The 26,847-nt window shown below is 43.8% G+C and overlaps 1 protein-coding gene across 1 annotated transcript in view; it reads right to left on the bottom strand.

Annotated features, from left to right (window-relative positions):
* The window catches only part of LOC147631962 (ubiquitin-conjugating enzyme E2 7-like), a 49,565-nt gene extending 30,547 nt beyond the window's left edge, over positions 1-19,018 (bottom strand). The window contains exons 1-5 of the mRNA XM_086808500.1: positions 18,715-19,018; positions 18,510-18,612; positions 18,108-18,205; positions 17,610-17,710; positions 17,383-17,460 (exon numbers count right to left, since the gene is read on the bottom strand). Of these exons, the coding sequence (XP_086664626.1) occupies positions 17,383-17,460; positions 17,610-17,710; positions 18,108-18,205; positions 18,510-18,612; positions 18,715-18,760 (426 nt within the window). The 5' untranslated portion in view covers positions 18,761-19,018. The remainder of the gene's footprint in view (positions 1-17,382; positions 17,461-17,609; positions 17,711-18,107; positions 18,206-18,509; positions 18,613-18,714) is intronic.
* Positions 19,019-26,847: the final 7,829 nt, after the last annotated feature.

Here is a 26,847-nt window from a genome sequence, read left to right as displayed (position 1 = left end):
AAGACGAGGTTCTGGTCAACAGCGACTGGAATGGTCTTCTAAACGTTGCTTCATCCAATAGCTAAAGAAAAAGAATCATTCAAAACAGCTTGAACTAAAGACAAATATGATTCCCACTCACCTTGTGGCGAACTGGTTGTAGATTTCTATCTGGCCATCAGTCTGTGGGTGAAATGCACTGGAAAAATTCAATGTAGTACCAAAGTTACCAAACAATGTCCTCCAAAAATGACTCGTAAACTTGGCATCTCGGTCTAGCACTACGGTCCTAGGGATCCCGCCAATCGGGTACCAATTCTGAATGAACAAATGGGCAACATCTTCTGCGGTCACATTGACCTTGCATGGGATAAGCATAACAAATTTGCTAAATCTATCAACAATAGTCAAGCACTGAGTATTACGCTTACCCGGTTTGGGTGGCAGATTCGTGACAAAGTCCATCGATATATCTTCAAAAGGTCCTTCGAGAATTAGTAAAGGCTGTAACAGCCCTATCTTCTTCCCACGAGGAGCTTTCGCTTTCTGACAAACGTCACACTGTTGCACATGAGCGAACCCATCTCGCCTCATTCTTGGCTAATAAATAATATTGCCTTTCTAACTTCTCCAAAGTCGAATTCATGCTCCGATGACTACCAATGATGGTGTCATGTGCATCATGGAGAAAAGCTACCCTGAACGACTTCATGAGACACAGCCGGGCTTTGGAGAAAAGCCACCCATCGCGTATCAAAAAGTGGCATGATCTTGTGGCATCCATGCCTACTCCCACTGTGTACCAAATTCCTCGGAATCCGCGTACGTGTGCGTCATCTAGTCCCATACCAACAAGGTCGAGTCTAGTGGCCTGAATCAATGTCACTATTCCCTTCCTACTCAAAGCATCGGCCACTAGGTTGACCTTTCTTGGGATGTACTCAATCATAATACCACCAAATTGCTGGAAGATTTGACTCCATCTGCAACTGCTCCCTACGGGAGACCAACCACGATCGGAAAACAAATGTACAAACTTAGATCACTTAAACTTGATATTAATGAACAATATAAGCATCCACAAATCTGAAAATGACAATACACAACTTGACACCACCACTGGGGCCGGAAAGGGCCGACCCCCCCCCTCAATAAAAAATGTATTTCTTGGAATATTTGATGATTACAAGTTTCACCGGCATGAGAGCCAAGCCAGATTCTCCAAAACATGGAGTGAATACAAATACTAGAATAGTATATGTGTCGGTGAAGAATTCCGTTGTGATGAAGACCAATCTCGGGCAATCCTCACCTTTCCTGGGCTAAACACTTGCACGAAACTCGTGTTCCGGGACCGTGCACGAAGGCACTCCTGTACTAACACTTGACAAAGTGCTCAACCACGGTGACAGGATAGCCGGTTCACCTAGAGAAAACACTCCCAGCTTCAATCCAGGTCTCTTGTCCCGTCCTCTAGCATCCTGACTCTTGCATCCTCAAGAGCTCCATTAGTAGGAAGAGATTTGGCTTGCACAAAATTCTAGAAAAGCTCTGCAAAACAGGGTAAAGAGATTTGGCTTGCACAAAATTCTTGCTAGACAAAAGCAAAAAAACCTGTTTTTGCAGTATGAATTAGTGCCATTCCACGTGGAGCTGAACGGTTCAGCCTACAGGCTCAGGTGCATACTAGTTCGGGCAGGTACTTGGTATACGGAGTAATAACCATGTTGCACACAGGTTGGTTCAGGCATATACTTGTTATACGAATCAGGTACAACTTGCTGTACAGAGTAGGTACGATGTGCTGAGAGATACCGGCTGAGTTACAGGTTGTCGCCTTTTTCTTCTTCGCATGCTAGTCCAAGAAGAAAGAAAGAAAGAAAGAAAGAAAGATTTTATTAACGTCTTCCAAAAGACCGAACTCGGCCTATGAGACAAATCGGAGTACCTGTATGGGGTATCCTCTGTCATCCCAACAAAATGAAAAAGTACTGAATAAAAAAGCTGAATCTGGGTGTGCAGGGGATGGAGCCCTATTACTAGGAGAATGCAAAGCTGTATGCATGGAGTATACAATCATGATATGCAACCTAGCTAGCTCCATCCTGTACCATACTGGGGGTATAAAATGGTATACATCAGTGAAGGGGGTGTCCACAGCTCCCTGAAGAACATGCCTGGGTGTGCTCTGAAGCGAGCCAGTCGCTCCGCACCCTCTCTGTCAAACTGAGCTCTGATCTCTGTCATCTCTCTCTGGTATAGGCGTGGTGTCCGAAAGCCAGGTGTCCTCTGTCTCCTGCGGGCTCTAAGTGTCTCTGCTCTCTGGAGAGTAATTCCCTGCCGTGTAGGGGCTGGGAGGGGTATGGATCTCTGAAAAAATGTAGTAATCTGTGTCTGTCGCCCCCCCCTCTGGAGCTGTCTGAGCCTGTAATAATGTCTCTCTGTGGCGCTGTATGTCTAGAATGTATCTCCCCAGTATGCGCTGGTCTGCTGTCTCAAAGATCTGGCGTAGGGAATGTGGCTCTCTGAATAAAATGGGATATCTCTCTCTGATGGCTGTATATGCTCTGCATCTGCATACATAATGCTCCTCACTCTCCACCTCCTCTCTGCACAATCTGCATACCCTCTCCTCTCGGGGGATCCGTGCTGCTCTGCCAGTCTCAATCTCCAATCGGTGTGATGAAACTCTGAGCTGACCAATAGCCACTCGGGAGCCGTGTGGTAAAAATCCCTCCATGTATCTAGGCCTCTCAATAAATCCATCATCAGTGATACTCATGAAGTGATCTAGGCCTCTCTCTGAGAGGCCTAGATACTCATGTATCTAGGCCTCTCAGAGAGAGAGAGAGAGTGTCACAAACCCCTATATTCTAGGGACATGCGGATGCGTGTCAGGCCTAGAAACATGCGGATGCATGTATGTATTATACCTAGGCATGTGTATGGATCATATGAGTGGATGCATATGGGTCCAAGGACATGGCAGGACATTTGTGGACTTTCGGGCAGTGCCCGTGTGGATTCCGGCCATGCACACATGGTGTGTTATGATGGCAAGCGGAATATTTTCAAGTAGCAGAAATGCTTATGGAACTCCAGGTTATCTATGCCTGCGAGTGATTGTTTTATCTTGTTACTTGAGCCCACCTCTCATCCAAGGTGTGTGGTCAGAGTACCAACACGGAGTGCAAGTGGTAAAGTGGACATGACGGGACTTATGTCTATGCCAAGGGTCATGTGGACCGATGTCTTGTTGGCAGGAGACTTATTTTGTCTCGCCCATTTACTTGGGACATGGATTATGATATCTGGACTTATGGGACTGATTTGTCTCGCCCATTTATCTTGGGACATGGATTATGATATCTGGACTTATGGGACTGATTTGTCTCGCCCATTTACTTGGGACATCATTATGATATTTGGACTTATGGGACTGTTTTTGTCTCACCCATTTATCTTGGGACATGATTTTGATATTGGTATTATGGAGACTTATTTAGTCTCGCCCATTTCTTTGGGACATGGATTCTTCAGTAATATTGGATTTTTGAGACTGTCTCGTCTCGCCCAATCGATGGCACATGATTATATCTTGGATATATGGCTTGAAGCTTAAAGTTGCAGACGACTTTTAAGAAGCTGGGGAGGATGTCACCAGCCTGGACATTTCCCAGTCTGAAAGGGATCTGGTGGACTCCAAGATGTTTAAATATTTGGAAAGTACAAGCTTTGGGAATGGGGGATTATCCTAGAATACAAAGGACCACACTCCTAAAATTTAGGAGAGTTGCTATTTTTGGCCCGACTCCGATGGAAATTCTGTTCGCGTCATTACATCTGGAATTGAGCAGATACCAAGAGTTGGCAAAGTGCCTATGACAGAATGTCTACCAGTTGGGATATTTTTAGAGGTAAAGATTATGGAAGGACCCATCTCTTAGATTGGGACATGTGGCAAGAAAGTGGACCAAAGTGAGACAAGTGGCCTGACACTTGTTAGAAAAAGGATCAAAGTGAGACAAGTGGCCTCACACTTGTCACCTCAGCTATTGTGTGGCTCTCCACTTGTCATCGTAACCTTCTCTTGCCATTTTAGCTCATGGGAGGCCCAAATCTATAAATTGGAGCCCTCTCTCTTCATTAATGGAGGCTTTGCTCAACACTAGCCTCTACCACCGTTGAAGGCTGCCCTAATGATGGCTACTCTCTTTCTCTCTCTCTTGAAGGCTGCCCATGAAGAATACCGGCTGTTGGGGACTGTTTTGGAGGCTTCCATCACGAAGAAATATTGAAGGCAAGGGTATTTAATCATTTATTATGATTTCTAGCCATTGTACTTGTTGCACCAGCATTTGTACTTGCTGTACCTGCTGCGAGTTTCATTGGTATCAGAGCATAGGCTTTCTTGGAAGCGGAGGCTTCCTTCTATCAATAAGGAAGAGAAAAGATCTCAAGTGGGGACCACACTTACCATCATTGTTGTTAAGCATGGCCAACCGCTTCATAGCTTATGAAGCAAGAGCATGAGCAGTAAACAGCTTGTTGATCGAAGGATTTATGAATTCACAGAATTTTATCGTGGAAGTGTGAAGTTGGCTTTATGTGCACACGTTTAGCACTCTTTCCATATGGATATTGTGGATTATATTATCAAGCTTACAGGCAAGCTATATGGAGATATATCTCAGGATATCTGAAGGATATGGTGACGAGATATTTCTTTTGGCTTCATGACAAACCTGGCAAAGAAAAGCTAAGTATACTTTGAGTTTGCAAAGTTAGTGCTTTTGCTATGAAGTGTTTTTGATGTTCACTAACCCTTGTATAGCTATGCAAGGAGAAAGGTGGTGTTGTTTGCCTTGAGATGGTTTCAGGGAAACATTGTTTATGGCTCCCTTTATTGGGATGGATTATATCTATGGAGATTTCTTTCTTGGACGAGATTTATATAGATATTGGGCTTAACAGGCAATTTCTATGGACGAATCTGTCCGAGTTTATATAGAAGAAATCTTTGGATATCTCATGGATATGATGCTTTTATGGATAAATTTAGTCCACCTCTACTCCAAGGTGTGTGGTTAGCACAGAGTGGATGAGGCCTATCTGGAGGCTTTTCAGTTGCGGTCAACTGATTAGAAGCCGGGGGGAATGTCACAAACCCCTATATTCTAGGGACATGCGAATGCGTGTCAGGCCTAGAAACATGCGGATGCATGTATGTATTATACCTGGGCATGTGTATGGATCATATGAGTGGATGCATATGAGTCCAAGGACATGGCAGGACATTTGTGGACTTTCGGGCGGTGCCCGTGTGGATTCCGGCCATGCACCATAGTTACCACGGAACGGGAACGTTCCGGGAACGTCGGATGCTAGAACGGGAGCGGGAACGGGAACGGGAGCGGATCGAGAACGTCGCGGAACGCCACGTCATATGACATGTCAGCATATGACACAAAAAAATGTAACTTTTTGTTTACGGATAGCCAAATATGCTTCCTAATATTTGCTCCCCCAAGACATGAACATACATTTCTGCAAGCAAAACACACCCCCCCCCAAATTTTTTTTATTTTTTTTTTGCGGAACGTTTCGACGTTCCGGGGACGTGCCTTCGCCCGGAACGGCGTTCCGGCGTTCCGGGAAGGCGGAACGACGTTCCGTGGTAACTATGCCATGCACACATGGTGTGTTATGATGGCAGGCGGAATATTTTCAAGTAGCAGAAATGCTTATGGAACTCCAGGTTATCTATGCCTGCGAGTGATTGTTTTATCTTGTTACTTGAGCCCACCTCTCATCCAAGGTGTGTGGTCAGAGTACCAACACGGAGTGCAAGTGGTAAAGTGGACATGACGGGACTTATGTCTATGCCAAGGGTCATGTGGACCGATGTCTTGTTGGCATGAGACTTATTTTGTCTCGCCCATTTACTTGGGACATGGATTATGATATCTGGACTTATGGGACTGATTTGTCTCGCCCATTTATCTTGGGACATGGATTATGATATCTGGACTTATGGGACTGATTTGTCTCGCCCATTTACTTGGGACATCATTATGATATTTGGACTTATGGGACTGTTTTTGTCTCACCCATTTATCTTGGGACATGATTTTGATATTGGTATTATGGAGACTTATTTAGTCTCGCCCATTTCTTTGGGACATGGATTCTTCAGTAATATTGGATTTTTGAGACTGTCTCGTCTCGCCCAATCGATGGCACATGATTATATCTTGGATATATGGCTTGAAGCTTAAAGTTGCGGACGACTTTTAAGAAGCTGGGGAGGATGTCACCAGCCTGGACATTTCCCAGTCTGAAAGGGATCTGGTGGACTCCAAGATGTTTAAATATTTGGAAAGTACAAGCTTTGGGAATGGGGGATTATCCTAGAATACAAAGGACCACACTCCTAAAATTTAGGAGAGTTGCTATTTTTGGCCCGACTCCGATGGAAATTCTGTTCGCGTCATTACATCTGGAATTGAGCAGATACCAAGAGTTGGCAAAGTGCCTATGACAGAATGTCTACCAGTTGGGATATTTTTAGAGGTAAAGATTATGGAAGGACCCATCTCTTAGATTGGGACATGTGGCAAGAAAGTGGACCAAAGTGAGACAAGTGGCCTGACACTTGTTAGAAAAAGGATCAAAGTGAGACAAGTGGCCTCACACTTGTCACCTCAGCTATTGTGTGGCTCTCCACTTGTCATCGTAACCTTCTCTTGCCATTTTAGCTCATGGGAGGCCCAAATCTATAAATTGGAGCCCTCTCTCTTCATTAATGGAGGCTTTGCTCAACACTAGCCTCTACCACCGTTGAAGGCTGCCCTAATGATGGCTACTCTCTTTCTCTCTCTCTTGAAGGCTGCCCATGAAGAATACCGGCTGTTGGGGACTGTTTTGGAGGCTTCCATCGCGAAGAAATATTTAAGGCAAGGGTATTTAATCATTTATTATGATTTCTAGCCATTGTACTTGTTGCACCAGCATTTGTACTTGCTGTACCTGCTGTACCAGCCATCGTACCGGCTGTACCAGCCTCTGTATCGACTGTACCAGCCACTGTACCTGTTGTACTAGTCATTGTACCTGCTGTACCAGCATTTGTACTTGCTGTACCTGCTGTACCAACCACCTATACCGGCTGTACCAGCTTCTGTACTTGTACCACCCATCGTACCGGCTGTACCAGCTTCTGCACTTGCTGTACTTGCTGTACCAGCCATCGTACCGACTGTACCAACCACTGTACCGGCTGAATGGAGAGTTGTACTTGCTGTACCCTTTCTATTGCATGAAGACCCGTGGTTTTTGGGGAAGAATCAGTACCCACACGGAGGTATATGGATTATATTGTTGGCTCGGCATTTCTACAGCCTATGTTCCGGCTTGGTTGCCTCGTGTTGGGCTGTGTTATGGCATTTGTATATGGATAATCCGGCATCTCCCGTGGGGAGAGTAAGGCCCTCAAAGCTTTTACATGATATTATTCTCCTTGGGTAATAAAATACTCCAAGGGGGGGGGTCGGCCCATTCCGGCCTCTATGCGGTGTCACACGTGCAAGCTCCATTTTCAGCATTTGTGGATGTTTTGTCCAGCTTTATGTTTTATGCAAAGTGATGATGGATATGTGTTAAGGCTGTGGCCATGTTTAAGTGTTTTAACATGCATTGATGGTATCAACAAGTGTGTCAAAGGCCCTAGTCCCCTGGGCACCTGCTGCGAGTTTCAGAGAGAGAGAGTGGGTGAAGGTCGCTTTCACCTTTCCTCCACGCCTTCCTCTTACGTGGCCCCGTCCAACCTCCTCGCGTGTGTTTAATCTTCATGGCAAGATTTGTTTACACAAGACTTTCTTCAAATGAACTTTGGGCACCCACACTTATTATTGCCCATTGTCAATGGTTTAATGAATGTGAACGCATAACATTATAAATACAAAGGTTAGCATAAGTTATACATATCACATTAGAAAATGGGTTTAAAAATATACTTACCACCTGTTCACATGCCACAACCAATGCATCAACAGACAGGCACACCCACGGTACACTGGGGGGCATCCCCGTCCAATGCACTGGCACGACATAGCAAGCAGTCACAAGAAAACAAGTCACGCGAAAACAAGTCCAGCATACACAGATGGATGCACATGCACATGTAATGGATGAAATCTCCCTTTCATGAAAATTGTACAAGACATTCTAGTCGGGCACGAATCTGGCACAACAAAATGTGAAAACCCTGGCCTTCCTATGAAGTGACGGTCCCATATTTGGATGACTTGTCTTGTTTGCCTGGACATTATTTGGGCCTCCTTCAAGTAGGCGCCCCCTTTTGGACCTAAAAAGCACACGTGGGAGCTAAAACTGGCGGAGGAGCTCTAATCTGGAGTAAGACTCGAGTTTTATGTGAGGCGCCTGCTTTTCCGGGTGCATGGGAGCTGGTCGACTGCTTCTACAGGCTGTTTACAGCCTTCTATCGTGACAAAAACCTAACAGGTGCATGGGAGGTGCTGGCCGACCCCTTTGCATGTTCTCCACTACTAGCCGGTTGATTTACAGCTTGAACAGAGGCTGGACAGAGGATAAAAACAGAGAGGAAGAGCTGGTCGTGGGCATTTGGATAGTTTTTCTTCTGACCGGGGGCTTGCAGGCTTGTGTATAGCTGCTGGTCGATTTCTTCTGAGGCTATTGAGGGCTGGTTGACTGTTGAAAACAGCCTTTGAGGGCTGGTCGACTCGCTCTATGAGCCAGACAGGAAGAAGACGATGATGTTGAGTTGTCCCGGGCTGATGTGGGAGTGCTATGGGCTGTCCATAGTTGTCTTGCATGTACTTGATGCCGGGAATGCTCACTTGTGTTGAGAATTATTAGCAAATTCAGTTTATGTTATGTTTTCTTGTTTTCGTGTTGTATCGGAAGAAACAGGTGCAGCCAGTGGTGAACCCTAGGTACCCGCAAAGTTGTATTGGGAGCAGACTCCTTTTTGGTAATCTAACCATAAAGGGGGGGGGGGGGGGGGGGTTCAGCCCATCTTCTGGCCCCTAGTGTGGTGTACTGTGTAGATTTGTCATCTTGATTTATCTTGCATGCTTATGTGTATTTTTAGATTTCATGATTAATAAGATTTTCCGTGTACAGTTGCCCTTCCGTTTACAGGGGGACATCCCCAAGATAGCCTTTCGTACGGAACGAGCTCACTATGAATTTGTGGTCCTTCCTTTTGGTTGGACGAACACCCCAGCCACATTCAACCGCATGATGATGCGTGTTTTCAGGGACTTAATAGGAAAGTGTGTGTTTATATTTTTGGACGACATATTGGAATTTTCAGCTACTGTTGAGCAGCACAACATTGATGTGGAGAAAGTCTTCAAGTTGCCGGAAAGCAACGAGCTCTATGTCAATGAGAAGAAGTCAGAATTTTATTTGTTCGAGGTTCATTACCTTGGATATATAATTAGTGTTGAGGGCATCCGACTTGATCTTGCCAAGGTGGTCGAGCTTGTCAATTGGGAAGTACCATAGATTGCATATGACATTATATCCTTTGTGGGTATATGCCAGGCGTACTCCACCTACAGACAAATTTTTTGACCTCTCGGTGGATCTCACCGATCTGCTAAAGGGTGTCAAGTCTAGAAGGCAACGGATCTGAATGACTCCACGAGCGTGGGAGGCATTCAAGAACCTCAAGGTGGCTTTGTCAGAAGTGCCTATTATGCTGGATTCAGACAATGCCAAGTGCACAGTGGAGTGACCGTCAGTCCCAATGGTGTCACCATTTGGCTGCCCGTTTGGTTCATCTCCATTTCTGGTGCCACTTCTATGGGACTGTTAGTCACTCCATAGAGAGGCTAGATTTGTGCCATGTTCACATGACGCCAGCTGGTGTCTCATGTGAAAGGGCTAGTTACTTTGTGTCACTTGGATGGGAGCCAGTCTCGTGCCACCCGTGTGTGAACAGGATTGTGTCATATGGACGGGAGTCTGTATCGCTGCCACCCGTGTATGGCCAGGACGATATCTTGTCCATGGGATTGCCACTCCATGGAAGGACTTGTGTTTATATCGTGTACACCATGTCAGGCTACACCAGCCATACATGTATGTCATGTCAAGCTCCACATGCCACACATGAATAGTAGAAAAAATAGAAGCTGTAAGGAATTTTGTGACATTCCCCCCGGCTTCTAAGCAATTGACCACAACTGAAATGCTTCCAACTAGGCCTTCAGAAGTTCCGGATAATCTGCAAAATGATCCTCGTCCATCCATTTAGCATCCATAGCCGAATAGTTTTTAAACTTCACAAGATACCTATGCACTAGCCTGCCACCTGCATGCTTGCGTTCTTATGAAAAACTATCTGCTCAGGTTGCAATACCTCCTCAAGTTCATCCACTTTTGGTGGATCTTCCAAAACTGGTTCCATAGGAGGTGGTCCCACATAAGGCCTCAACAAACTGACATGAAAGGCATTGTGTATTTTCCAATGCTCGGGCAATACCAATCTATATGCCACTTCATTTATTTTTTGCAAAATTTGGAATGACCCGTAAAACCTATTTGAAAGCTTAGGAAACCGGCCTTCCTTACCTAGACACTTCCGAAGACGTGCTATCTCAAACTTAAGTAATACCCAATCACCTTTCTTGAAAACCACCTCTCGCCTGTGTTTGTCAGCTACCTTTTTCTGCTTAGCTTGAGATCTTTCTATGGCTATCCGAACCTATGCAAACGCAATATCCAAATCACGGACATACTCATCGACTGCAAAGATTTCATCTTTTGTTCGTAAGATAGATGGAAGTACCACCTTGCCATAGACTATCTCAAATGGAGCCTTATTAGTTGAAGAATGCACTGTGTTATTGTATGCAAACTCAACCAATGGCAAATACTTTTCCCAATCTAACTTCTGCTCAAATACATAGCACTTGAGCAAGTTAAGCACAGCTGAATTTGCAATTTCACTCTGACCATCCGTCTGAGGATGATAAGCTAATGAAAAACTCAACTTTGTGCCTCCGCCACTTTCAATAGAATAATGGACAGAATTTTTAGACATCGCCGCAAGTTCACAGGAACTTTCTTTGATGATATTATCATTTTTTCAAAGAGTGAGGCTGAACATAAAGAGCATCTTGCCATTGTTTTTGAAGAGCTAAGGAAACATAAGCTTTTCATCAACGGGAAGAAGAGTGAATTCTTCTTGTCAGAAATTCACTACTTAGGGCATATTGTTTCCAAGAATGGAGTACGCATGGATCCCACAAAGATACAAGCCATCAAGGATTGGCCAGAACTGCAGAATGTGCATTAAGTTAGGAGCTTTATTGGTTTATGCTCTTATTATCGTCGATTTATTCGACACTTTGCTTTCTTAGCTTCACGGTTACATGATCTAACGAAGAAAAAAGTAACATTCCGTTGGTCGGAACCCGAAAAGACAGCTTTTTAGAAGTTGAAGGATGCCATCATATCAGGGCCAGTTCTTATTATTCCAGATTTGCATAGACCTTTTGTGGTCGAGTGTGATGCATGTGGAGATTGTTTGGGGGCTGTTTTGACCCAAGAGGGACATGCAACTTGCTTGGGGAATCCGAGCCTGGGAGGAGGTCTATCTTGTGGTCCTCAGGTCTAGACCGGGTGGGGGGGGGGAGGGGAGGGGGAGCTAGGGAGGGAGATTGTCCCGAAGAAAAATCTTCTCAAACTTTTCATGGAGAGCTCGGTACTTCTCAGAAGCATTAGCCACCGTCTGGCAGTCTAGATGTATATCATCGCACAATGTGCGCCTTTTCTAATTGCTCGTTTGGCTTGCAAGTGGCTTATGAGAGAAAAGTTCAAGATTCTTGGCTCACACGTAATGGTTCCTGGAGCTTTGGACACATTCCGGATAATCCGAAAAGTGTGCCTGTCCCAATCGATATCTAGCTGGAACTTGTGAAACGGTGAAACCACTGAATTCTCAGAATCATGTCTGCTCCTACAAGAGGGGCAACCATAAAATCTCGCACAAACTCTGCCCTCAATCACTAATTTAGCACCTTGAGCTTCAAACTTGATGTCTGTCGTCATGCATGTGCTAAACCCCTCAACTTTCTTGTCCACTGAAGTCGGGACGAAACAAGCTTGCCGAGCGCTCTGTTCCGTGACCACATCCTCCATGTTACCGCTGTCAAACAAGTCGACTCTCTGGCCACCTATGTAGCCAAAGACCACCTATCTTCGAGCTCCCGGCTAACGATTGCACCAATCGAAGCACTGGGATCTAAAGAACTAAGAACAGCCGCTCTCACCACAAAAGCCATGAAGGCTGGGGTGATTGTCTGTGGAATGGTAGTTTCTTTGGACAATCCCTAGCAATGTGTCCTTTTGTGTGACAAAAGAAACACCTACCCTCCTTGTACTAAGCTGTCTCCTCAGCACTCAATTTCCCACTTGTAATATGCGGAAGCTTCGGAGAAGGATCAGTACTTCAAAACTCAGAAATCAGCACTCTTTTCGCGACGGAATTAACGCACAAAACTGAAAGAAGATGTGCAGAAAATAGAGAGAGAGGGGAGATGGAGAGAACACAGTATTGGGTCCCAATTACCCTCTGTAGGGCCCCCACCACGGATGGTGTATTTGCTTTATTAGAATGATGTAAATCTGAAAACAAATACAAAGTACTTGACCTTTTCTTGGCTGGAAAACCTGCCCTTGACCTTCAGTCCTTCACCCCTTTGCTTTAGCAATGTTCTTGGCTGTCCTGGCCCTTGGTTGCTTGGAGCACTTGGTGAATTATGAGATGGAAACATGGATTATGGGCTGGGGTATTTATACCACCTCTTGTCTCCAGTCGGCTGGCTTCAGGGAGCTCCACGACTGAGATATATTCAATAAAGTGTTTTCACACTCTATACTATGCTGTCCAGCCTGCGCATGATTTTGGGCAGCACCCTGGCTGCTGGGCATGCTGCGCAGAGGTGTGGGACGGCTCCCTACACCTGGCCTCGGACAACTGAGATGGATCCCTGGCTGACTCGTCCCGGACTGGGCTCACATGGGACCAGTTCACCATCCCAGGTCCTGCACCTACTGTACAGAAATGTCTACGTGGCATCCAAGTGCGAGATGCACGTGACACCACTAGTCTTACCTGCTTGAGCTTTCTGGTCTGGAGTAAGCTTCGGCGCATTGGTCGAGTTCTTAGAGCCAGAGGCTCCCATGCCTTGTCCTAGAGAAGACCCCATCTGGTTCTGGCCTTTCCCCCCCAAGGCGGTTGCCTTGGGAGTGGCAAGCTGGGAAGTCTTGGGGTTTCCGCCATTGTGCTTCATTTCAACACTCTGCGCAAGCAAGAGTGCGTACTCAAAGGTGGCTGGCCTAAACATACGCACCTCCCACTGGATTTGTGTGTCAAGGCCATAAAGGAACTGCCCTTTTCTTATCCTTGTCACATAAGCCCAATTGCAAACATAAGTTTGAAATTTTATTGACAAACTATTAGTTTCGCATTTTGACGCGCCCCCTAAACTCGTCTTCGAGTCGCTCAAGGTAATGAGGCAGTAGAAATTGCCGCTTAAGGTCAAGGACAAACTCGTCCCAAACATTAGCCGCCACCGTACCTAATCTAGTGTGGGCATGAGCCCACTGGATCCACCAAGGAATGGCCCACCTTCCAAGTACCAACTAGCCAAGATCACTCTATAAGTTATTCATTTTTCTAACATGCAACTAGGAATAAAGAGTTGTGGGATCAAGTTTACCATGAAGTTCATTTTCTCGAGAAAATGGCTCGAGGAAGCCATTGGTGTCATTCTTGCGTCTAAAGCCGCAAGGTATCTTTCGTGTTCCACGTGAGGCCCAACGTCGTCTTGTACAGCAGCACGAGATGTTGCCGCACGGTCTTCCATCATTCGAATCTCCATTGCTCCCATCTGCAACTCGAGCGTCCAACTCAATTGCGGTCATAACCCTTTAAAAGGTTGACATGCTACTGATGAGAGTATTTGAGATGACAGATATGGGTGGATGACATGTTACTCTCGGAACCTAATGATGAGGGTATTTGAGATGATAGATATGGGTCCATTGCACTACTACTTGAGTATACACTTCATCAACGTGATGATGGCAGTCCAAGTATATAAAAGGGCTGCTAAAAAGGTTTAAACTTGAATACTTTAAGCTCATTTACACTGCTATGAATCAGGTGCTAGGCTGAGTCTTCATGACCGGTGAACCATTTGGTACCAAGATTTATAGCCAGGCCGTTGGATGCTTGATTTACTTGTGCAATATGAGACCCCACATTCAATATGGTAACGGAGGAGATTTATGCATAGCCGAGGATCTAAACATTGGCAAGCTGTGAAGTTTTTCTTCAGGTACTTACAAGGCACCTAATCTCTTGGATTGTTTTATACCAGGGGGTGATATTCAGCTACATGTTTTGTAACATGCGGAAGCTTCGTGGAAGAATCAGTAACTTCAATGCTCAGAATTCAGCAATCATTCGCGATGAATATAACGCACAATACTAAAGAACATGTGCAGAAAATTGAGAGAAAGAGGGAGAGGAAGAAGAGGACACAGTATTGGGTCCCAAATACCCTCTTAGGGCCCCCACCACAAATGGTGTATTTGCTTCCCCTTGGCTGTCCTGGCCCTTGCAACGCACCACCGATTGTGAATTATGAGATGCTAAAACTGAATTCAATGCTAGGTATTTAAACCCCTTTCTTGCTCTGGTCGGCCAGCTCAACAGGGGTCAGCCTACTAGATAATCCCTCACGACCTGGACACAGCATTAAATGCTGCCTTTTTCCATCGTTTCACACTGGACAACCAACTAGCCAGTCTGTGCATGGACTAGGCTGCGCAAGCAGTGTGGTCTACCCCCACACCTGGCCGCCGACAGGCTGGGCAAGGCCCAAGGGCCTGTAGGCTGCCTGGCCAGGCCCCCTAGGGCTGGCCGACAGCCTGCCCAGCCCACACTAGGGCTGGTGGGCAAAGCTTGGGGCCCTACTGCCCCCTTGGGGTGGCTCTAAGCCTACCCCATGCCCATGCAAGAGCCTTGGCTCTCTTCTGGAGTAGCCCTATGGGCTGGACCCCTTTTCTACATGCAAATCCTACATGCTTCTACAAATGTCCCGCATCCGGTTGCAAACCACATACATAGATCATCTAACATCATTCCAGAGGGAGACTCACCGTACGGACTAGCACTGCTTCATGTGCAGGACAATGCACACCTGACCTCGGATGCGTAGAGTGGAACCCTGGCTAACTCGTCACGAACTCAGCTTACATGGGACCAGTTTCCACTCGAGGTCCTGCACCTTCTTGTTCAAATATGTCTACGTGGCATCCAAGTGCGGGATGCACGTGACATGTTTTCAGCGATTTGGATTGAACTGCTTGTTTTGACACTCGAGTATCCACTAGTGGTAATTGCTTCTTTGGGTACTTCTTACATATCTTGGTTGAGCAAGAAGCAACCAACACTGGCCACTTCATCTCAAGTACAGAACAACATTCATAGCAACACTTAAATCTATATGGCTCAGAAGACTATTGGCAAATCCTCGTGTGGGGGACTTCAGTTAAGCACATATGTAGCACAACCAACAACTTCCATCCAAAACTTATGTGGCAATTTCTATGCCTTAACCATGCATCGTGCCATCTCCATAAGAGACATGTTCTTCCTCTCAACCACACTGTTTTGCAGAGGTGTAATGGCACCGTGCATTGATGCTTCATGGCTCTTTCCAACAAATAAGCATTGAAAGCATGTGACATGTATCCCCCTTGCATCTATACGTAGGATCTGAATTTTCAGATTCATCTCATTCTCAGCCATCAACACAAAGTGTTGAAAGCATATGAACACATCTGACGTTGCCTTTAGTGGATAAACCCAAGAAAATCTAGAAAAGTTATCAATGAATGTGACAATCATGTGTCCTCCGAAAGACCGTGTCCTCATTGGACCACAAGCATCAGCATGTATGAGCTATAATTTCCAAACAGCCTTGTTTGAACCATCCTCTGGGAATGTTTCCGATGCATTTTACCCAATATATGCCCCTCACAAACATGTTTGACATGACAGGTGTCTCTAAATATGGCATCTCTGAAAATATGTGATGCCTCTCGAAAAGCATCAAACTGCCAAAGTTGACATGCCCAAAACGTGCATGCTAAAGCTCTACACCAACCATTGCAAATGTAGCAGTTACTGCAAATGCATCATATACAACTCCATCATACTTATCGGTACAACCATGGCATAGTGTACCGAAAGCCACAATTATATCACCAACATTACAATCATACTCTGCACTTACCATCAATGAGCTACACTGAAAGCAAATTCTTCTTGATGCCAAGTACCTATAACACATCTAACAAAGTGATAGTCCCACCATTTGAGCACTATCTTTGCAACACCCTTCGGAGGATATGAATAGTTGTTGGCACAACTGTCGAAGTACCATGCCATCCTCTATAGCAGTAAAACAAGTATCCTCTTTTGCAGGTTCATATTTGCATGTGATCAAAAAGCCCAATCATCTTGCACAAAGTTTGCAGATTGGTCTTTAATCTTGGCACATGGAGCTAATCTTGGTCTTTAATCTTGGCACATGGAGCTAAAGCATCAACCACTGACATGCCAAAATCTCTCTTCTTTTCTTTTGCAAGCCTTTTCTTGCACTCATGAATGTAATGGCTAGGTTTCTTGTAGTAACGGCATTTGCCCTTTTTCTTGGCTATCCAAGCATCATGCTTATCAACATTTGACTTACTGCATGCCAATCAGCTTTTTACTAATAACCACCCTATGAAGATGCCTTACCCTTGCCCTTGTCTTTCATGGCAAATGCCTTATCATCACCACCACGCATACCTGACATGTTTATCCTGGTTTGTTCCTCCTACAATAGTAGACCCACCAACTCCTCAATCAAATGTGTGAGAATTTGGGTTTCCTCTCATAAACACGTTGAAGGAGATGTAGAAACAAAGATAAGATGGAGACAATGAATTCAAAGTAGCAGCGATCAGCTATTTGTCTAGGATCACCTCAACAATGTTGAGTAATAGCTCTCTATGGCATCAACCTCCCTCCGTTTTGAGAATGTCAAGCTGCCTCTTCAAATATGCAAGTCAGGCCTCATTCCTTGTCCAATACATATACCATCATAAGGCCAGATGAACCTGAACTTACAAATAATTTTAAAAGAAACTACTCCAAGACTAACAAGATAGAGAGAGAGAGAGAGAGAGAGAGAGAGAGAGAGAGAGAGAGAAACGTGTTGGGCACACACACGCGCGCACACACACACTTCCACATATAAGAAAAAAGGTATGATAAAAAATCATTACAGCTGCATCAATATTGGCAGGGGACTCATCATTTGGGCTTGATAACATCGATATTATGCTCAGCAATATCGTCTCTACCTGCACAAAAACAACCAAACAATAAATGTAACTATAAGAACCTTCCAGACAACGTAAGGTGCCATGACACCTTCAACAAACTCCAAAAAGCGATTTTGAACACAGGTATAACTGAAGTTGGGTTACATGAAAATGATGTTTTATAATACCGTGTGCACAGGAGTCCACCGCTCACTTGCAAGCTCGTAGCCATTTGGATCATCCCCAGGAGTGTGTAGTATTGATATACAAACACGCCCGTCGGGATAAACTGGAAAAAAGGGGGGCAAAAAAATAAGGCAATTATCAGCTGATGTAAACTACTGAAAAGGATTGCAAACAAGTTAATTGGAGTGAGGGATCCATTGATAAAAATGAGCCAAACGAGGTAAGAAAGCAAAGAGCCTTTGAACACCCATCAGCAAAATGTGCACACGGGGAGTTATGAACAGGCATGATCGCCCGTCGATAAACACAACACGCATCATCCAAATGCTCCGGCAGCAAGAGGGGGCAGGTTATATGTGTAAGGAGATAGTGTGGGTGCTTAGCAAAAGTTCTTCATATTCTAGTAACATGTCTAATAAGGACTGGACACACTAAAAACATCTCTAATAAGGACTGTTGACACTGAAGCCCTTCATAGTCCATCGATGAGATCAACCTACCATTTGGATGCCACATTTCAGAGGTGAACCTCACTGATGGGGGGCTGTTAGGATAATTTACTGGGAAACTCATAATGGCATTGAAGTAACCACCTTCGCTGCATTCAAAAATCATATTGCGAGAGCGATAAGAACCCACTGAAATTGAATATATTCTCCACTCACCTGTATTTAAATCGTCTCCATAAAATTTTAAATAGATTGGAGCAACGTAATAAAATTTAGAAATATCAATTACTCAATACCCTAAACAAAAAAATTCCTCTATAACTCTCCATAAAATTGATAATAATTTTCAACCATTCGTAGGCAGCCCTCCAGACCTAAAATATTATTTAAAAAAAACTGGTAATTAAATGAAAAACAATTTCATTATTAGCTAAATTCTTTATTTGGACGTACTAGAGTGTATCGGGGGGGCCGATAATCGCCACGTCCCATTCGAACAAGTTTGAATCGTCCACAAGACCGGCAGAAAACCCTTCCACAGGGTGTCTGCTGAGATCTGCACAAGAGTAGAAAACCCTAAAAAACAGCGTCTTAAAGAAAAACTAAGATCCAGAGAACCCTTCAAAAACAGCCAAGATAGCCAAAAAAAAAAAAACACCTCTGAGCTGCTTGCGCAGCAAAAGGCTAGCTTGAGTATCCGCCATGATGCAGAGGGTCCAGGGTTAGGGTAAGGATAAGGCTAGGGCAAGGGTTTAGGGTTAGGGCTTGAAGTTATGGCTAGGATTTAGCAGATAAAAGCTGCATAGATGAGAGAGAGAGAGAGAGAGAGAGAGAGAGAGGCAAACTTGGGTGTAGGGGTGGGTGTGATGATGGTGCAATATGGACAACTTGTCAGAAGATGGTGGAGAGTCCGAATAGATGAAGCGGACGCACAGAACGATGATCATCACCAGCTACCCGTGATTCTAAGATATTATAAAATGCTTTTTGAGAAAATAAACACGCTAAAAAATAAGAATTCGTTAATGGAATCCAGATATTAGTGCACAGGATCAACCTACATCAAGCAGGGGGGGATTTTAACCCCATTTTTGGCCATTAACTAGGTAGACGCCTTTGGTGGGCCATGTAAAAAATATTTTTATTGCCAGAGTTGTGGACAAAGCACTCGAGTTTCAAGAAGTACAAATTTTTGGTGCTTTGTATAATAACTAGTGGCTTGACTCGTCCCCTGATAGACAAGAGTATTCTTGTATGTATAAAAACGAAGGGCTCGTCCGTGTCGACCGCTGCCGCAAATTAGTGCAATAGAGAGAGGTGTTGTTTTAGAGTCCCAAGGTCACAAGTTCAAGCCCTCATTGCACAAGCGATAGCACGCATGGATGTATGTGTTGTGTTACACTTTCTAATTCCAGCCAATTCTAAAATTTAAAAGACGCTCGTCCTCGAAGGGTAAGTAGAGATAAGCTTTATATTTGAAGCCCATGATGGGCCCCATGGTCCTTACCTTGTCAACCTATATATAAATATGATTCGAAAATCTAACCTATCAGGCTTTTCATAGTCCACAAACATTGCATGTACATGAAGTTGATCCGCGATCTTTCGCAATCTTAGATTGTAAATTCCAAGGAGCCCAAAGCTCTTGTTGTAAATGTATCAACCATACAAACCTATCAATAATCTGGGTTCTAAAAAATAAAGATATTCCCTGTCTCGCAAAAAGAATGTATCAATAGCAATATAAATTTATCAAATAAAACGCAAAAGCTACATAAAAAACAAGTTTCTATATATATCGTAAAACACCGGTGCTCTCTAACAGTTCGATAACTAGAGATGTTGTTGCCTGTCCTTCCCAAAATGGAGAGTCTACAATTGAGCCGTTAATATTAAATAGATTATGAAAAATAATAATACTTATATTATATCAATCATCAAAAATGTTACCTTCAATATCTTGTCCACCACCATCACCATAAACAAATGAAAATTATCTCCTTGCCACATCCATCCTAAGCAATATACCCTTGATATCAAATCTAACACTCACTACACTAATCATTTAACACTTTAAGCTCTCTCTCTCTCTCTCTCTCTCTCTCTCTCTCTCTCTCAATATATATATATATATATATATATATATATATGTTGCCAAGCAAGAAAAATAAATAATGCCACTGTATATAAAAGCAAGTCAAAAGCAAACGTTTGCTTATCCAAATGTTTAAAAAAACAAATAGGAACTCACCGAGCCCCTTCAACCATCTCAACAAATTGAACCACCTCTTGAGCAAGGATGGGGTATTAAAAGACTAAGGTTATGTAAAAGGGGAGGAGAAGGGTGTGTGTGTGAATGGACTTAAGGTCCACTAGCTCACCTATTTAAAGGTGGAGCTAGAAGGCATTTTATGAGCATGAAGCTTAGTTGTATTTTGAGCAACTTAATAAGCAAGATCTTTTCTTGTATTTTGGGTCTCTCTCTCCTCCACACATTTTGATCTAGTATAAGCACCACAAATTTTATCATGGTATCAGAGCTAGGCAACTTGCAAGGTGTAGAATAGGTCAAAAAAGTGGTTTTTAGAGTGCATCTCATCTACCCCTAGCCAGTGGAGGCCTTCCAGCAGCTTGAGGAGGACGAATCTCCGCGTGCTTTCAACTAGAAAGTTGAAGAAGACTTTGGGCACTCAGCTTCGTTTCATCAATTTTGCTAGGTTTACTCTCACGAGGCCGCGGCATTGAGCTCTAAGCAGGCCGACGCCGTTTCTTCTACGCTGCTGTTGTCGTACACCAATACGTCGCCTGTGGGCACCATAGGCCTGAGGTAAGTTAGGGCTTTTGAAGCCCATGACCTAAGGGCTTAGGATCTCAAATCTCAGCCCTAATGGCGGGCTGAATCGATCGTTGGAGTCGAAAAACCAGGCGCCTACTATTTTTTTCTCCATGAAAGCTTGCTCAAGTTTGTTAATAGTGTTCATAAACACTAATAGTGTTGATTAACACTAATGAGAATACTAATCCAGCAAAGGGGAGCCATTCCAAAGTGTTTCTAAACACTGAGTGAGTGTTTAGAAACACTAATGAGAATACTAATCCAGCAAAGGGGAGCCATTCCAAAGTGTTTCTAAACACTAAGTGAGTGTTAAACACTAGTGTTGATTAACACTAATGAGAATACTAATCCAACAAAGGGGAGCCATTCCAAAGTGTTTCTAAACACTAAGTGAGTGTTAAACACTATTGAATATAATCACCAATACAAGTGTAAATTGATGCCAAAAATATGCTCTTAAGCACTAATCGTGTTTCTAAACACTAATGGTGATCTTAATCACCAAACAAAGTGTTCTTTGACACTAATAAAGCTAATCTCCATCAGAATTAGTGGTTGGGCACAAACCCTAAGTGCTAAACCATAAGCTTCACCATCTTAATCTCCTTTTTTTATGCAACATCCTTGGCTTGATTAAGGGTTGTTGCACTCTCATTAGCCTTTCTCTTTCTACTTAAGCCAAAACATCACAAACTTTCTGGTTTTCTTCTTCATCATAAATCAGCCCATTACTCTCTTGTAATCTCCCTTCAATACACAATGTCAAAGGAAAATACCCAAATTAAGAAGTTCTCAGGGGAGGGCTTCCACACTTGGCAAGTTCTTGTCAAGTACAAGATGATGTCCAAAGGTTTTTGGCCATTCATCTCTGGCACTAAGGTTATTGATCAAACTAAGGCTGAAGATATTGAAGATGATGAGAGGGCACAAGCCATCATCATGCTCCATCTTGATGAGGCTCTCATTCACCATGTGGACCAGCTTCCGACTGCTGCAAAGGAGAAATGGGATGAGCTTGACAAGCTCTATGGAGCTCGTGGTAAGAATTCCAAGATCTCACTTAAAATTGAATTTTTCAGCTTGGAACTCAAAGAGGGAGACACCATTGGAGCTTTTATCTCTCACTAAGGGCCTTATAGCTCAACTTGCATCAGTGAATGCGAGAATGGATGAAGATGATGCAGTAGCTGTTTTGCTAAAAGCAGTCAAGAAGGTGTACCCCACCTTAGTCACCACCCTGAAGAACATACCTAATCACACCCTTGAAGGAGTCATTCAATCTTGTCTTGATAAAGAAAAGAGGCCAAAGGGAGGAGCTGTTGCCATATATATAGGCAGTGATGTGTGTGAACACACTTAGGATCGTCGGGGCACTTTTTCCCTCTTTAGGAGGTTTTTTCCCCCCGGCTTGTATATACGCCCATCATTCTAGGGCTAACTTATCTTTTGTACATTGACACAATCTAATACATCGTGTGTTGTGTGCATTATAGCTTCTTCTTCTCCAAGCTTTGTGTGCTTTCCTGCAACCCTAATTCCAACAATTGGTATCAGAGCAGGCATCGGCTCCTAGGGCTACGCCACGAGCATCCTCCGACTCACGTTCTCCGATTGAGGTGAGCTTTCACAAGCACTTGCAGCTCCCTATACTCTGCAAATTAAGCCTGTAGGGCTTTGCATTCTCAAAAATTGCATCTGAGGTCGTTTCGGGCTCTGTTTTTGCATTTTAAGTTATGCACAGGTGTTTTCGTCATTTTGTGCAGAAATTTTGACAGTGCAGTTTTTTGCATATTCTATTGTGGACCGTGCTACATCGCACAAGTTGTTTTCTGTTCAGTCTTTACTTCATTACAGGTAACTTTTGCATCAGTTTCAGTCAGTGGCCATGGCTGATAACAGCAATGATGTATTTCGCATGTTGTCTCTGCTGATGATGACAAACTGGATGGAGACAGCAACTACCCACTTTGGGTATACATGATGCAGCATGTTTCGGTTGCAAAAGGAGTGTGGAACATTGTGCAGGGTATGGATGTATGTCCAAGTTTTGTGGATGTAGGATCTGTTTGAGGATGTTGCAGGTTCTAACAGCTCTACTATTGCTACTGTTTTATCCACTGCTGAACAAGCTCGTTGGGATGGTAAAGATGCGCAGGCTCATGCCTTGATTGCACTTTCTGTCAAACATAACATCACCCCGCATATTCGTTCAGCCAAAATAACAAAACAGGCTTGGGATATTCTAGCTGGTTTGTATGCAAGTCGTAACGAGGCAAAAATCTCTTACCTGCGTAAAGAGCTAGAATCGAAGATTATGCAGGAAGATGATGACATGAATGTTTTTCTTGCTGAGATTAAAGATCTCAAGGAACAGTTGATTTCTACAGGTGAGATTATTCCTGATCATTCTCTTGTGCAGACTGTTCTTGATGCTTTACCTGAGTCATATCAGACTTTTGCTTCCACGTGGAGACTAGTTACTGAGGACAGATCTGATGTTGTCAAGTATGATACTTTAGTCAACAAGCTCTTGCAAGAAGCGCAGTCCAGGCAAAACAGGGCTAGGCAGCGTGCAGTTGATCGGGCATTTATTGCTGCCCAGTAGAGAAGAAGTGGTAAGGCAGCCCCTTCCACTGTTTCTTTTCCTATTAATAGGTCTGCAACTTCTCCTCCTTCCACAGGTAGCAACAATAAGTCTGAGAAGGCTCTTGATAAAGGCAAGAAAAAGATCAGGTGCAACTATTGTAAGGCAACTGATCATGTCATTAAGAATTGCCCTAAGCTAAAGGCTAAAGAGGCAAAGAAGAAAGAGTCAAATGCAACCACAATAGCAGATGCTTCTACAAATGCAGATTCTGTAACTGTTGTGTAGGATACAGAATGGGTGTTTAGCGTGTATTGCCAGTATGACCCATCTGTACATGATGCATGTTTGGCAGTTTCTGTTGACTTTGATATATGGTATTTTGATAGTGCTACAAAGCACATTACCTCGCATCGTGATATGTTCACTTGTCTTGAGGCTGTCTCTAATGGGAATACTGTCACATGTGCCAATAATGCTTCTTACCCAGTGAAGGGCATTGGTAAAATTATGCTTACTGCTGCAAATGGCAGCGCTTTCACACTTTCAGATGCTTTGTATGTGCCAAGGATAAAGAAGAATCTATTGTCTGTCTCTGCGCTTGCTAGACTTGGACTTGTAGTCAAATTTGTGGTGGATGACAGATGTACTGTTCATGATTTGACTTGTGGTGATACGATTATTGTATCTGGCACCTTGTTTCGTGGGCTGTATAGGCTCAATTCTTATGACAAGTGTGTGGAAGATTCAGCAAATGTAGTTTCTGATGAAAAGGCAGTTTCAGATGCAAAACTATGGCATGCTCGTTTTGGTCATCTGAACTTTGCTAGTTTGCTGCGTTTGCAGAATTTTGATATGGTTGCTTCATTGCCCCCTCTTGAGGCACCATTGAAACATCTTTGTGAAGGCTGTATTTTGGGCAAAATGCAGCGTTCTGCGTTTCCAAAGGATGGTTCTGTGCGGGCCACTCGCAAATTGCAACTTGTACATAGTGATGTATGTGGGCCTATGCAAACTCCGTCATTTGGTAAACACTTGTACTTCTTGACTTTCATTGATGATTACTCAAGGCATGCATGGGTATATCCACTGAAAGCAAAGTCCGAAGTGTTTTTGTGCTTCAAACAGTTTATGCTTACGGTTGAAAATGTATCCAATTGTACTGTGGACACCCTCCGTTCTGATCGAGGGAGGGAGTACATGTCTAAAGAGTTTGATGCATTTCTGGCTAGTCGTGGGATAAAACACCAATGTACAGTGCCGTATACCCCTCAACAAAATGGTGTTGCTGAGAGGAAAAACATGTCACTTATGGAGATGGCACGATGTATGGTCAAGAGCCAATCTTTGCCACATGCGTTTCGGCTTGAGGCTGTCATGTGTGTTGCATATGTACTCAACAGGTGTCCCACGAAGGCCTTGTAGTCTATTACTCCATACGAAGGTTGGCATGGCAAGAAGCCTTCTATTGGTCACTTGTGTGTCTTTGGTTGATTGGCCTATGCTTTAGTGCCTGTGCAACAATGCAGAAAATTGGATGATAAGGCTGTCAAATGCATTTTTGTTGGTTACAGTGCTGAGAGCAAGGGTTACAGATTGTATCATCCGCAGTCAAAGCGTATCTTGATTAGTCGAGATGTTGTTTTTGTGGAAGATGCTATGTAGCCTTTGTTATCATGTACCAAAGAGACAGGTGTGAGCTCACGGGATGTATTTGATACGTTGTTGCCTCTATTTACAGGTGGGAATTCAAATGTAAGTCCTAATGAAGCAAATACTCAGCCTATGCAGATTTCAAATGACATCATAGATCAACCTATTTCTGATGCAGATTTACAGGATGTAATTCATGAGCAAACCTTGCGTGATAGTAAAATTGATGCACCTATATCTAGTCGTACTCGTTCAGGTTTTCAGCATGCCTCTTATGCATCAGATTGTTATGCTTTGGCTGTGTCTAATATGTGTGAAGAGGAAGAATCTCTTTCATTTGATGAGACACAAAAATCAAAAAATTGGTTGGCTGCAATGCAAAGTGAATATGATGCTATAATGAAGAATGGTACATGGTCTTTGTGTGATTTGCCTATTGGTAAAAAGGCCATTGGATGTAAGTGGGTTTTTAAGTTGAAACGAAAGCCAAATGGCAGTGTTGATCGCTATAAAGCTAGCAAAGGGTTATGCTCAAGAAAAGGGCATTGATTTTGATGAGACCTTTGCTCCCACTTGTCGTATGACTACCATTCGTAGCATTTGTGCATTGGCAGCTCATAATGGTTGGAATGTACATCAGTTGGACATAAAGACTGCGTCCTAGAATGGAGATTTGCATGAGGAGGTGTATGTATCGCAGCCTCGTGGTTTTGTTCAAAGAGGGCAGGAAAACAAAGTGTGCAGGTTGAAAAAGGCTTTATATGGTTTAAAGCAAGCTCCACGAGCTTGGTATGAAAAGATACATGCATATTTGACTGCACATGGTTTTCAGAATAGTCCAACAGAAAGCACTTTGTATGCTAAACGTGTGGATGATGTACATCTAATCATTGCTCTCTATGTCGATGACATGCTGCTCATAGGACCAAATGAGAGTCATATTGCTGATTTTAAGGCTGATTTGAATGCCTCTTTTGAGATGTCTGATTTGGGGCATTTGCATCATTATTTGGGGATACAGTTTAAGCAGTGTGATGGAGGTACTGCTTTGTGTCAGACAAAGTATATTGAGACATTGCTGTGGAGATTTGGCCTTGAAGACTGCAAGCCTATTGCTACTCCAATGGAGACAGGTTTGAAGTTGAGTCTTCATGATGCTGGAGATCACTTTGATGTCACACTCTATTAGACAGCTATTGGTTGCCTCATTTATGTATGCATTACGAGGCCGGACATTCAGTTTGCAGTCTCACAGGTGAGCAGGTTTATGCATAGCCTAGGGTCTCAGCATTGGAAGGCAGTTAAATGCATCTTTCGCTACTTGAGTGGGGGGATCGTTGCCGCCAGATTTGCATGCTTTTTTGGACTCAGATTGGGCTGGTTGCTATGACACAAGAGTGTCCACAAGTGGTTTTTGTTTCATGCTCGGTAGCTCATGCATATCTTGGTTGAGCAAGAAGCAACTACTGTGGCCACTTCTAGTTGTGAAGCTGAGTACAGGGCAGCTTTCACAGCTACGGTTCAGGAGTCTACCACCTCTATCTACACTGACAGTCAGAGCGCATTGGCAGTTGCGAGAAACCCAATTTTTCATGCTTGCACAAAGCACATTGAGGTGCATTATCACTATGTCAGGGAGAGACTCTCAGCAGGAGAGATTAGCTTGGTCTATGTGTCAACACAAGACAACCTCGCCGATCTTTTCACAAAGGCGCTTC

Source organism: Cibotium barometz, chromosome 14 (genome assembly GCF_041138505.1).
Source record: "Cibotium barometz isolate CiBa-2024 chromosome 14, ASM4113850v1, whole genome shotgun sequence".
Classification (NCBI taxonomy): domain Eukaryota; kingdom Viridiplantae; phylum Streptophyta; class Polypodiopsida; order Cyatheales; family Cibotiaceae; genus Cibotium; species Cibotium barometz.
This window is presented reverse-complemented; position numbering and strand designations above follow the sequence as displayed.